This window comes from Tamandua tetradactyla, chromosome 2, assembly GCF_023851605.1.
Source record: "Tamandua tetradactyla isolate mTamTet1 chromosome 2, mTamTet1.pri, whole genome shotgun sequence".
In the NCBI taxonomy this organism is placed as follows: Eukaryota; Metazoa; Chordata; class Mammalia; order Pilosa; family Myrmecophagidae; genus Tamandua; species Tamandua tetradactyla.
The window spans coordinates 14,708,801-14,723,029 of NC_135328.1; the positions used below are offsets into that span (position 1 = coordinate 14,708,801).

At 41.5% G+C, this 14,229-nt stretch overlaps 1 protein-coding gene across 4 annotated transcripts in view; it reads right to left on the minus strand.

Moving 5' to 3' along the window:
* TSTD2 (thiosulfate sulfurtransferase like domain containing 2) overlaps positions 1–14,229 on the minus strand; it is a 39,545-nt gene that overhangs the window by 9,589 nt on the left and 15,727 nt on the right. For 3 of the 4 annotated variants that reach the window (XM_077139976.1, XM_077139968.1, XM_077139964.1), the window contains 2 exons: positions 8,991–9,165; positions 743–868 (listed from right to left, as the gene is read on the minus strand). In XM_077139976.1, the coding sequence (XP_076996091.1) occupies positions 743–868; positions 8,991–9,165 (301 nt within the window). The remainder of the gene's footprint in view (positions 1–742; positions 869–8,990; positions 9,166–14,229) is intronic. The other variant, XM_077139983.1, reaches the window with a different exon arrangement.

The window sequence follows — 14,229 nt, forward strand, 5'->3', positions numbered from 1 at the left end:
CAAGTACCAAAATTATAATTATAGGCTGTTTCATAATAGCATGCACTCTTAAGAAACTTCAGATCAGGAATGATGGCTTCAGCGAGAAACAGGTGTGAGGGTATAAAATGTTCTGGATCATTCAGTATAAATACATCTGAAAGATCTACTATGTGAGGAATATTAAATTGGAAAGGTGTTTCTACAGCTTTAAGTGTTTCACTGTGAAACCAAAATGCCACTGAGCAATTCTAGCATGTGATCACCCCCCCAGCTTTTGTTCTGAAATCATGACCTTTCTGGCACTAGCAAGGTGCTTCCCACCATGTGAACCATCTATTATGGTGAAGCATGAAGTCATGCTTCACTCAAATGAGGCAGCTCCAGTGTGAGAAACAGCTTCCCCTTCTGTGGTAAAAAAACTAGCGAACCCCTCAAGCAGCCAGGTGGCCTCTTGAGTAAGCAAAGTTGTCCAGGCATGGCCCTGGACTGGGTAAGTTGTAAGTTCTTCTTTTATAAGAAGGAGGGTTGAAGTTCAGAGTGGGAGCTGGTTGCCCAGGCCTCAGGGGACTTGGAGGAAGAACTGGTGCAGCGTTCCAGGTATCCGGCCCAACTCTCCTTCCATCGTGCAGCCTCACAGCATGACAGAGACAGGATATTTATCTGGAACTGCTTATTTCCCTCCACTGATCTCCTCTTCAATAACCCAGAGTGGGGAGAGGCCTCAGGCAGAAGCAGACAATTCTATTCCAATTCTTCTTACCTTAAAATCATCCTTACAGAGATAACCCTTAAAAAAGGGGCAGGAAAGCATGGCTTCCACATAGAGTCTGGTGGCCAATCTGCTTCCACCAACTGTCCCGTTGATTCCTTCTGTAGCAATTCGAACCTGAGATACCAGATGGTGAGAGAAAGGGATGAGAGCCCACACTCTTAGCTAAGCAGCCTTTCCAGGGCAGAAAAACAGGCTCACGTGTGTCAACAAGTTTAACAGGAAAAGCAGAATCTGCTGTGGGCACCAAGGTGTGACCTGCAAAGACACTTGCATTTTTCTAGGATGGCTGCACTGGTTTGAAACTGTTGTGTAACCTAGAAAAGCCATGTTCTTTCATCCTCATTCAATATTGCTGGGTGGGCTCTTTTTTATTGTTTCCATGGAGATATGACCCACCCAATTGTGGGTGGTACCTTTTGATTAGGTGGTTTCCATGGAGACTCCACCCATTCAAGGTGGGATCGCTAACTGGAGCCCTTTAGGAGGAAACCATTTTGGAAAATGTTTCAGAGCCACCAGAGCCCACACAGTCAGAGACCCTTAGAGATGCAGAAAGACGATGCCCCAGGAAAGCCGTTTGAAGAACCTGGTAGAGAAAGCTAACAGACATGGCCATGGGCCTTTCCAGCTGAGAGAGAAACCTTGAACTTCATCAGTCCTTTCTTTGGAGTTAAGATATTTTTTTCTGGATGCCTTAGTTTGAACATTTCTATGGCCTTAGGCCTGTAAACTTGCAATTTCATAAATTCCCTTTTTAAAAGCTGTTCCATTTCTGGCATACTGCATTCCAGCAGCTTTAGCAAATTAAAATAATGGCACTGCCAATTAGGCCAGTACAGATGAAGCATATAGTTCCTATGTGCTGAAGAAGAGAATGAATAAAATGTCCAGAAAGCCCCTTTTGCTCTGGAGCTCCAGTTCTCCAACAACCAAAATAGTGAATGTTGAGCTCAGTCTAAATAGAGTTAGAACAGAATCCTCCACAGGTCAGCAGAGTTAGACCAAGATGCAGTGCTGCCACCTGCTTGTCATGAGGCCCTGAGAATGTTCATTTATTTTCTCTGAACCTCAATTTCTTCATCTTGATAAAATGGGGATAAAAAAGACCACCAACAATGAGACAACTGCTGAGGAATTAGTACCCAAGCCCTAAAGCAGAGAGCAAACCTGAGGGCTGGGAAAGCATGTGAGGGCTGTGCAGCGTGCAGGGGGAAGCCCACCACCGAAAAGCCTCCCACTGGAATGCAGGGTCCTGGAGGCATGTGTGTTAGCTTTGGCCACCTGGACACCCAGAGCCTAGACTAATGCCTGCCACATCATAGGTGTTCAACAGTGAATGACCAGCACTTGCATGTGGAGGTATCAGGCTCCTCAAACCCGGTATGTTCTTGGAAATACTTTGCTGAGTAGAGGACATGAGAGCCTAAGACCCCCCTTTCCATAAGAGGCCATGGTCTGGGGACTCGGTAAAAGCTGGTTATTTTGGGGAATGTAAAATCCTTGGGATCATCTTTAAAGGGAACTGAACTCGCTAGAAGAAAGTGCTAGAGAGAACGGGGGAATTGTGTGGTATCGCGGCCCTCCCTGGAAAGAGAGGTAATTTAATTCAAGGGCCTACATAGTTTCTACTGTTCATATAACAATGAAATCTACCAAGGCTTTAGAATTTGAAGATTATAAATGGTTACCCTTTTACACCCAGAGACGACTTCATTTGTGCCTCACGTGATTTCAATTCTTTAGGGAAAATGGAATTTACTTCATAAGCCAATGCTGACTCTGGCAGTGGTTAACTGGAGAGCCACAGTGACAATTCTGGATATCTAGGCTCCTTGAGAGAGTGTTGCAGTGCAGGGAGGCCTGTCCCGGGTGTGCAAGAGGGGAGTGGGACACACATGCCATTTCCACAGCATAGGTTACTGCACCACCAACAACTTACACAGAAAAAGACAGCTGAGACTTCCGGGTCAAGATGGCGGCTTAACAACGTGGGCATTGTAGTTCGTCCTCCAGAACAACTACTAAATAACCAGAAACAGTACAGAACAGCTCCTGGGGCCACGTCAGTGACCAGACACACATCATATCCCAGTCTGGACCAGCTGGACTGGCTGCGAGCACCCCCCCAGAACCGTGAGTTCCCAAAGCTGCGGCGGCTGGCGCCCCTCCCCCACAGGCCGCTTTCCAGAGGGGAAAGGAAAGGACTTTAACAGCAGCAGGGACTGGGCACAATCAAACGCCAAATATGGAACTAATTAACAAATTCTGAGTACTAAAAATAGGCCCCCAGCTTAGGTGAACCTGATCAAAGCAGAGGTTGCTCATTTTTGCCCTGGCGCCAAGGGGGCAGGACTGACAGAAAAAGGGGGAAAAAAAAAGAAGGAAACAGAGGTTTTTGTGGCTGTGTATCTACAAAGTCTTGACTGCCTCCGGATACAGCGGCAGGACTTTTTAGGCTGCAACTGCCCCAGGCATAGGCAGAAGTGAGCTCTTTTGGGGGCTTATCTGGAGCCTGTGCCTTCCCCAGGGGTGGGGTGAAGCCCAACTCAGGTGTAATCCCTCCATCAAGGAATTCAGACACCAGGGCTTGGTAATTCGAAGCCATTAAAACCAGCCTACAACTTCTCCTCTGTCTCCACCATGCCCCCAGCAGGGAGAGTCTGCCAAAGTTAAAGGTACCGCATCATCTTATGCGGGTGGGACCTGCAGTCAGACAAGCGCCACATACTGGGCAGGATAAGAAAAACAGAGTCCAGAGACTTCACAGGAAAGTCTTTCAACCTGCTGGGTCTCACCCTCAGGGAAAACCGACACAGGTGACTCTTTCCTCCTGATAGGAGGCCAGTTCGGTCTGGGAAAATCTGGCTTGGGTCTATAATATCTAAGTAGACCCTCCTAAGTGTGTGTGTGGGAAAGGCACCACCACACAAGCAGGGCAAGAAACAAGAAAACAAGAACTAAAAAATTCTCCCCTGTTAAACAAAACTTAAGCTAAAGGTCCAGATAAAGCTGAACGGAATGTCAAAGAACAGATAGACAACAAATTCATCCAGCAAGAAAACCCTAGATAAAAGAAGTGAAAGCAATCTCCAGAATAAACTAATTAAGGTAATTAAATGCCTAGACGCCAGCAAAAAATAGCAAATCACACTAGGAAAATTGAAGATATAGCCCAGTCAAAGGAACAACCAACAATTCAAATGACATACAGGAGCTGAAACAATTAATTCAGAATATACGAACAGACATGGAAGAACTCATCAAAAACCAAATCAATGAATTGAGGGAGGATATAAAGAAGGCAAGGAAAGAACAAAAAGAAGAAACTGAAAGTCTGAAAAAACAAATCACAAAACTTATGGGAATGAAAGATACAGTAGAAGAGATGAAAAAAACAATGGAAACCTACAATGGTAGATTTCGAGAGACAGAGCATAGGATTTCTGATCTGGAGGCCGGAACATCTGAAATCCAACAAGAAACAGAAACTATAGGAAAAAAAATGGAAAAATATGACCAGGGACTCAGGGAATTGAAAGACAATATGAAGCGCACGAATATATGTGTTCTGGGTGTCCCAGAAGGAGAAGAGAAGGGAAAAGCAGGAGAAAAACTAATGGAGGAAATTATCACTGAAAATTTCCCAACTCCTATGAAAGACTTAAAATTACAGATCCAAGAAGTGCAGCGTACCCCAAAGAGAATAGATCCAAATAGACATACTCCAAGACATTTAATAATCATAATGTCAGAGGTCAAAGAGAAAGAGAGGATCTTGAAAGCAGCAAGAGAAAAGCAATCCATCACATACAAGGGAAGCCCAATAAGACTATGCACAGATCTCTCAGCAGAAACCATGGAGGCGAGAAGACAGTGGGATAATATATTTAAATTATTAAAAGAGAAAAACTGCCAACCAAGAATTCTATATCCAGCAAAATTGTCCTTCAAAAATGAGGGAGAAATTAAAACATTTTCAGACAAAAAAATCACTGAGAGAATTTGTGACCAAGAGACCAGCTCTTCAAGAAATACTAAAGGGAACACTAGAGGCAGATACGAAGACAGAATAGAGAGGTGTAGAGAAGAGTGTAGAAAGGAAGACTATGAGTAAAGGTAAAAAGAAGGAAAATTAGATATGACATATAAAATCCAGAAGGCAAAATAGTAGAAGAAAGTACTACCCATGCAGTAAAAACACTGAATGTTAATGGATTAAACTCTCCAATCAAAAGACATAGTCTGGCAGAATGGATTAAAAAACAGGACCCATCTATATATATGCTGTCTCTACTCAAAGGACACGAGGCCAAGGACACAAATGGACATTTACACACCAATGTTTATAGCAGCATTATTAACAATTGCCAAGAGATGGAAACAGCCAAAATGTCCATCAACAGACAGTTGGTAAACAAACTGTGACATTTACATAAGATGGAATATTATGCAGCTGTAAGACAGAATAAAGTTATGAAGTATATAACAACATGAATGGACCTTAAGGACATTATGCTGAATGTGATTAGCCAGAAACAAAAGGACAAATACTGTATGGTCTCACTGATATCAACTGACATTAGTGAATAAACTTGGAATATTTCCTTGATAGTAGAGACCATCAGGAGATAGAAATAGGGTAAGATATTGGGTAATTGGAGCTGAAGGGATACAGATTATGCAACAGGACTGAATATAAAAACTCAGAAATGGACAGCACAATGTTACCTAAATGTAATACAATTATGTTAAAACATTGAATGAAGCTGCATATGAGAATGATAGAGGGAGGAGGGCTGGGGCATAAATGAAATCACAAAGAAAGATAGACGATAAAGATTTAGATGGTGTAATCTAAGAATGCCTAGAGTGTATAATGATGGTGACTAAATGTACAAATTTAAAAATGTTTTTGCATGAGGAAGAACAAAAGAATGTCATTACTGCAGTGTGTTAAAAATAGATGGTACTTAATATTTAAAAATTTCAACTAATGTGTGAGACTAAAGCAAAAAATGTTTATTTGGTACAAATCTACACTTTGACTAGTGCATCTCCTAATATAACTTATGTAGATAGTTGATTGAACACTTAAGTACATGGAATTTTGTATAGGACATGAGATTTTGTTGGTTTGTCCAGGTGATGCCCTGATGAATCCCAGAGTGATTTGATCAGTGAGTGGAAAAGTATTTGCAAAGTCCCCTTCAGGGAATGGTGAGAACGGGGGAAAACTCAACTTCCCCAAGTTGAATTCTTGATATTCTCACAAGCAGCGTGGACAACCAAAGCTACAGGCTAAGCCCCCAGTCTTGGGGTTTGTTCATATGAAACTTAACCCCACAGGGGATAGGTCAAGCCTACTTAAAATTAAGCCTAAGAGTCACCCCCAAGAGAACCTGTTTTGTTGCTCAGATGTGGCCTCTCTCTCCAGCCAACACAGCAAGCAGACTCAGCACCCTCCCCCTGTCTACATGGGACATGACTACCAGGGGTGTGGATCTTCCTGGCAGCATGGGACAGAAATCCCAGAATGAGCTGAGATTCAGCATCAGGGGATTGAGAAAAACTCTAGAATGAGCTGAGACCCAGCATCAAGGGATTGAGAAAACCTTCTTGGCCAAAAGGGGGAAGAGTGAAATGAGACAAAGTGTCAATGGCTGAGAGATTCCAAACAGAGTCGAGAGGTTATCCTGGAGGTTATTCTTATGCATTAAATAGATATCACCTTGTTATCTAAGATGTAATGGAGAAGCTGGAGGGAACTGCCTGAAAATGTAGAACTGTGTTCCAGTAGCCATGTTTCTTGAAGATGATTGTATAATGATATAGCTTTCACAATGTGACTGTATGATTGTGAAAACCTTGTGTCTGATGCTCCTTTTATCTACCTTGTCAACAGATGAGAGGAACATATGGAATAAAAATAAATAATAGGGGAACAAATGTTAAAATAGATTTAGTTGGAAATGCTAGTGATCAATGAAAGGGATCAGTACGGGGTATGGCATGTAAAATTTTTTTTGTTTGTTATATTTTTCTGTTGTCTTTTTATTTCTTTTTCTGAATTGATGCTAATGTTCTGGGAAATGATCATGATGATGAATATGCAACTATGTGATGCTATTGTGAATTGCTGAGTGTATGTGTTGGGAATGTTTGTGTTTCTTGTAATTTTTTTTAATTAATAAAAAGTTAAAAAAAAAAAAGACAGCTGAGCCAGGATCAGGGTCAGGAAATCCACTGAGAAATCATTTCTGACTGTAATAGGCTGTGATGAAGAGGTCCCACACTTCTATGCACCTGTCTTCTGGTAAGGCAATAGAGTCCTTCCCATGTGATTAAAATCAAAATAGAACCAAAATAAAGACAAATACATCTAACTTCCTACATAGCCTGGGGGGAGCAAGCCAGAAATGTATTCACGAGACTTTCAAAAGAAACAGCACACAGCGGCTCCTTGGCAAACCTTCTGCCTGGGGAGTGGAAGAGCCATACTTTCCACTTCCTGAATACCAGTTTTGAGACACCAGCTTCACACCGTAATCCGGAAAGATTGATATTGTTAATTGCTGTCTCACAGAAAAGGAAACAGAAGCTCAGAGAAGTCAAGAAACAGGGTGTATGGCAGGTGGCAGAGTTGGAACTCAAAACCAGATCCTTCCAGCTCCAAATCTTGTCATTTTCCCCTTTATACCAAAGCCTTCAATGTGTCCCCCAAGATTCCTTGAGGCAATAAGGAATGTAGAACAACAGGGATCAGAGACTTCTCTCCATAATTCCATAATTTTCAGCTTCTGCTCTTTCTCTTCCTAAGTGCCTGCTTCTACCAAATCTCCTGCCAACAGAAAAGTGTCTAAGTAACTGGCAAGTATTGCTGTAGCCTGGAAATATGACCCAAGAGCTGGGCAGGTGCTGCCCCCTTTTGGCTGGTTTACTTTGGCAAGCCAAGAAAAAAGATCCACCTGAAACCAAGGAAAGAGACTGACTTCATATTCATGTTTTGTTTGTTCAGGTTTACCCTAAGAGTATCCATCCTTAGTGTGTGGAAGTTCTCTGAATAGAGAAATGTATTCATTCCACAAATGTTTACTTTTTTTTTACTGCAAGCCAGGAATCCCTGAGAATTAGGGATGAATATGCTTGAAAAAAATAAACACAAGTTTTTGCTCTCTTGGAGCTTACTGACTAACAGAGGTCAAAGAAATTAAGATAAAAGCTACAAGTTGACAAGGGCTATGAAAAATAGCTGAGGTGCTATGAGAGAGTGTACTGGGAAAAACAAATTTATATTGAGGTCACAAAAGTTCTCTGAGGAAATGTCATTAAAATTGAGAACTGAAGCTTAAGTAAAAATCAGAGGAAGTGACAGTGGGTACGGGAGTTCCCTGAAACGTGTTTGCATGAAAAAAAGCCCAAAGCCGGAAAAGAACTTGGTGGGCTCCAGTGACACAAAGACCACATTGCTGGAACGTAATGAATGAAGAATGGCAGCCGATGAGCCGAAAAGGCAGGAAGGGGCCAAATCATGCAGGAACATAAGGGCATGTGATATGAGGGATATGATTTTATTTATTTCTCAAGAGCATCTGCAAGATGCTATGTGGAGAATGCATGAGACGGCAAGCAAGGAGAGAAGAAGGGAGTGTAGTCTGGAAGCTACTGCAGAAGACCAGGAAAGAAGGTGGTGGCTTGGTCTAACATGGTGGAAGTGGAGGAGAGGTGAATGGAGTCAAGGTATATTTGCAAGTAGAAATGGCAGGGCTTGGTGATGAACTGATGAGGTAACGGTCACTATCTGTTAGAAAACATGGGTGTGGAAAACATCACTGAATGAGTTATTGCTTGTCTCATGAAATTAAAACCTGAGAAGTGAGAAGTGTGGGAAAGATTTCCTGTCAGATATTACAATGTCAGCGCCAGAGGGAATCTCAGTGAGAACTTCCAAATTAAAAAAAAAATTATTGTGGTAAAAAATACACATAACAGCAAATATACTACTTTAACCTTTTTAAAGTGTACAATTCAGTGACATTAAGTACATTACAATCTTGTGCAACCATCACCACTAACTGGTTCCAAAGCATTTTCATCACCCCAAGCAGAAACTCCATATCCATTCAGCGGTCGCCCCCATTCCTCTTCCCCTCCAGCTCCTGGCCACCATTCTGCAGTATTTAATATTTCATATTCTATTTAAGCCCCCAGTGGGATTTCCTAATTTCTAAGAACCCACCAGTGAATTTTTCTGCAGGCGGGGCCTGTGGGGGCCAGCGTCGGGAGGCGTTACCTTGCCCGTGAGGTGCAGCTGCCGGCACAGAGCCATCTGCCAGGTGCAGAGCCAGTGCGGGTCATCCAGGTCATGGTAGCAGTAAAACAGTAGCACCTCCCCTTCGCCACTGCCCTGGCCACTGCAAAAACACAGCCAGACAGTGCTTAGCGATGTGCAATGGATGGAAGCGGCTTAAGGGTACATCGACTGAGGGATGAAAGGGTGAACTATGGTGAATACACAGAATAGACTACTGAGCGGCTGCAAGAAGGGATGAGGTTCTGAAGCGTGTAACTAGGTGAATGAACTTAGAAGACAGTATGTTGAATGAAATGTCAGAAAGAAAAAGACAAATATTTTCATGCCTCACTCATATGGACTAACTATAATATACAAGCTCAGAGAATTGAAGTCGAGTGCATGGGTTATCAGGTTGGGGCCTACTGTAAAGGTTTCTAGACTGTAAGCTCTTATAGCAGGCAAATCTATTCTGGACTTATAACTATTTACTCTAAATTCTGAATTGCTGAGTTCTTTGGATATAACCTGGTCATTCCCTGGAACTACAGGTATTTATATGACACCAAAGACTCAGAGTTAGAGTTCCGAAGCCAAGAAAGTCAGCATTACACTATACAGCAACTGTTTAAAAAGGTGAAAAACTGATCAGGACTTCGACTAGAGATATAAATGCAACTAATCTGAAAAGGACTAAGGTAAATCAGAATACAGGGTAAAGGATGATATGGTCTATATTTTAAAACTTCAACTTCTGTGTGAGACCAAAGGAAGAGATGTTTATTTGGTACAAAATTTGTATTTTTGGTAGCACATTATCTAATTTAACTTGTATGGTCAGTTTATTTGAACACCATAATTACATGGACTCTTGAATAGGGAGTAAGATCTGGTTGGTTTGTACAGGTAAGTGTGTCACCCTGATATATCCTAAAGTAATCTAGACAGAGAATAAAAAAGTATTTGCAAAGTTCTGTGGGGGGACTAGGGAGAAAGAGGAAAATATTCAACTTCCCCAACTGGAGAATTCCTGATATTCTTGCAAGAAGTGAAGACAACCCATTTAATAAGGCTGAGTCCTCGATATTGGGATTTGGCCCTATAAAACTTATCCCTGCAAAGTAAAAGTTATAATTATGCCTTAAGAGTCACCCCCAGAAAACTTGTTACTCAGATGTGGCCTCTCACTCTAAGTCAACTTGGCAGGTGAACTCACTGCCCTCCCCCCACAGGTGGGGCATAACTCCCAGGGGTATAACTCTCCCTGGCAACATGGGACATGACTCCCAGGGATGAGCCAGGACCTGGCATCACGAGATTGTGAAAGCCTTCTTGACCAAAAGGGGGAGGAGAGAAATGAGACAAAAGTTTCAGTGGCTGAGAGATTTCAAACAGAATCAAAACATTATCCTGGAGATTATTCTTATGCATTATAAAAATATCCCTTTTTTAGTTTATGGTGTATTGGAATGACTAGAGAAAAATAACTGAAACTGTTAACTATATTCCAGTAGCCCTGATTCTTAAAGACAATTGTATAACTACATAGCTTTTACAATGTGATTATGTGATTATGAAAACCTTGTGGCTGATGCTCCCTTTATCCAGAATATGGACAGATGAGTAAAAAAATAAGAACAAAAAATAAATAAATAACGGAGGGTGAATAAGGAGTAAAAAAACTTTGGGTAGATTGCAATACTAGTGGTCAATGAGAGGGAGGGGTAAGGGGCAGATGGGATGCGTCGGTTTTTCATTTTTCTTCTTCTAGAATGATGAAATGTTCTAAAAGTGAGCATGGTGATGAACACACAACTATGTGATGATATTGTGAGCCACTGATTGTCTACTTTGGATGGGCTGTATGATATGTGAAGATATTTCAATAAAAGTATTTTTTTTAAAAAGAAAGAAAGCCAGAGGGAGGGAACACCGGAGTCACTGGCCCAAGGAAGCCACAGATCCTTCAGGAGAGAGGCACACAGAGTGGAAGCCAGGGGAAGCCATTCACAGCTGCCTTTGCTGCTGCTGCTCTCCTAAAATGCACAGCAGCTCCTGTCTGTACTGGCTCTGAAGGAAACTAGATCTGCACTGAACTTCTTACTTTACAAAAAACAAGCTGACTTTCTTCATTTCATCCTCAGATCCAGGAGACAGGTATCAATGATCCCATTTTACCCAGAAAGCCAGAAATTTCAGTCAGTTTTAGTTTACCCTCTAACACAAGGCAGCCTGTTTTGAATCTCTCACCCACAAAAAAAGTTTCACTTTCATTTTTTCATGGCTCTCTCTTACCCACAAGACTCTCTCTTATCAGCCCAATTTTATAGTTGAGGAAACTGAGGCCCATTCATATTAGGTGACACAGCTACAAGGTGCCTCAGAACTTGAACACCAGTCTTCTGACCCTCCAGCCCACACCCTGTCTCCCACACCAAGTTGTCTTAAACTAACTAGTCATGGAAACCGGGTTGGTCTTTTAGCATCTCGGAGCCATAATTTGCTCATCTTGTAAAACTGGAGAACTAAAAGAGGTTGTCTTGAAGCTCTTCTAACGTGTTTGAGAAACCCTGCAGACACTATCTTCCTCTTGAAGGCCACAGTAAAAGCCCTTTTCTGCGAAGACTCCAAGAAGTCTTACAGTTAAGAACTATTTGACCCAGTCTTTCCCAAGCTTACTTATCCTGAGTACAGACAGGGATACTGACATGCATCCCTGGGAACCCTTTTCAATACCTGTTAGCAACCTCCAGAACTAGTGTTCCCGACAGAGTATTTTAGGGAATGCCACAGTAGATGATAATTAAGGTCCTATCTGGCTCTGGAATCTGCGATTCTTTCATCCAAATCAGCATCATACTCCAGGGCCTGGTCTCCTCCACGATGCCTTCTAGCCCCACGACGCCTTCTAGCCCCACGACATCCACTTTCCTTTCTCTGAATTTCTGTAACAAATGATTATCCATACCCTGTGATTTAAGTGATAATCATATAGTCTGTCTTGTATTATCTGTTAATTGTTTCACATGTCCCTCTTTGTTTCTCAAACTAAAAAGCCAACTCCTTATAGGGCCCATCGAAGAGGCCCTCTCTGGAGAGCACAAGAGCTCTTAATGCCATCATATTCTATGATTCTCCCACATTCCTGTGAGGTTGGCAGACAAGCCATGGTCATGCCAATTTCAAAGGTAAGGAAATGAAGGTACAAAGAATTGTAGTGACAAGCTCCAGTCTGAGTCCAAGCTCAATTCTCTTTCTTCTCTTCTTCCCGATGAACGAGGGGAATCTAGCAATGAGGATGAGTGACAAAACATAAAAAAAAGTGGATTATTTTCTGTCACCAAATAGTTCGGGAATTGCTTAACATCAGAAATCTGTCTGGAATTCTATAATATGATTTGGTGAGTTTTTCAAAGGCAGGATCTAAATTCCTAATCCTGTGACTCAGTTATAAAAATTAACATCCTTCCTAAAACACATTCAGCTAAAAAAAACGCAGTTGGTAATACAAATCCTCTTCCTTTCTACTAAGCAACTGGTCAGACAGGGATACTGTTATGCATCCCTGGGAGCCAAGCTCAGTCCAGAGGTCCTCCATGAGGATGACACAATGTCCTTGCTACCTAGTGGGTATCAAACGTGTTTCAGGGCTGAAGCTCTGGAAAGCTGTGGAATTTTCTGCAGAATGCCATGATAAAAATGGCATTCTGTTATTGTCATTAGAACTCAGAAGAATCTTACTAGTGGAAAATCAGAAATTTTCCTTTTCTTTTAACATGCATTCTGTCTTGTGGAAAAATGTAAGAAGAAATTCTGAGTCACAGTTCTTATTTCAGCTCATTTGGGCAGGTGGAATGGGGAAGTGATGAGGTGAATTTTGTAATATTCTTGCCAAAGACGTATAACTCCAATCTAATCACAAAGAAATATCAGACAAAGCAAACTAAGGGATATTCTACAAAATAACTGGCCTGTAATATTAAAAAGTGTCAAGTCATGAAAGTTAAGAATGAGAAACTAAAAATATATGACAACTAAAGGCAATGTAGGATTCTATGCTAGATCCTTCCGCTAAAAAGGAACTTACTGGGACATCTGGCAAAACTTAAAAGGTAATAATGCAACAACGTTAATTTCCTGATTTTGATGGTTATACTATAGTTATTATGTAGGAGAACACCCTTGTTTGTAGGAAATACATACTAAGTATTTACAGGAACTTTTATCATATGGTTCAGGAAAAAAAGTTCTTTGTACAACTGTACATGCAACTTTTTTGTAAATGTGAAATTATTTCAATAAAATAAAAAAATTTAAAGGAGAACATACTAATTTAAAAGATATATCTCCATTAATTTTTTTTCTGCAAAGAGGAAAAAGATTATGATTTTCACACCCAAATTCTAGTTAGAGGATAATTAGGGTTCTCTTGGAATATACTTTGATGGTTACTGGTAATCTTTTACAAGCTTTGATATAATCCAGGGTACAGGATCACTAACATGTCCCTAAGCTCTCCCACTTCTCTTTGAAAAGAACAATTTTCTGATCTTTACCTCTCCCAAAGAAATTGAGATCCCAAATATGTTAGATATCTTCCAAGAATGCCTATGAACACAGCAAGCCTGTGTTTATGCTACTATATAGGTTATGGTTTTTTACTGTGTATGTGTATGTGTTTGTATGTGGCTTAGTTTAGGCCTACAGAGAAATCTTGAGCAATTAAGAGAAGACAGAATGGGCAAGAGTTCTATGTGTATGTGCATGAGTGTGTGTGTGTGTGTGTGTGTGCCTTAGCTTAGGCCTAGAGAGTAATCTTGCATGAGTAAGAAGAGACAAGTATGGTGGAGAGCAGAGTCAGAGCTGCCTGGCCATAAACACTGCGAAGCAGCACCTCTGGGGTATGGTAACTAAGCCATGTCCCATGGTGCTTACATTTTGGGGTACCTCCCCTGATTCCCGCCATCCTACACTGAACTAGGGCTGGTGTGTTTGACCAATAGCACTTGGAAAAGTGAAGTTAGGACAATTCTGGGATTAGGTTAAGAACGTCTGGGCTTCTGTCTGTCTTGGTATCTCTGTCTCTTGTCATGCACTCTGGAGGAGGCTGTCTGTTGATGACACTCAACAGTGATGGAGAAGAGTGGAAGCCTCTGATCATCATGTGAGAAACTGAGACCTCCCA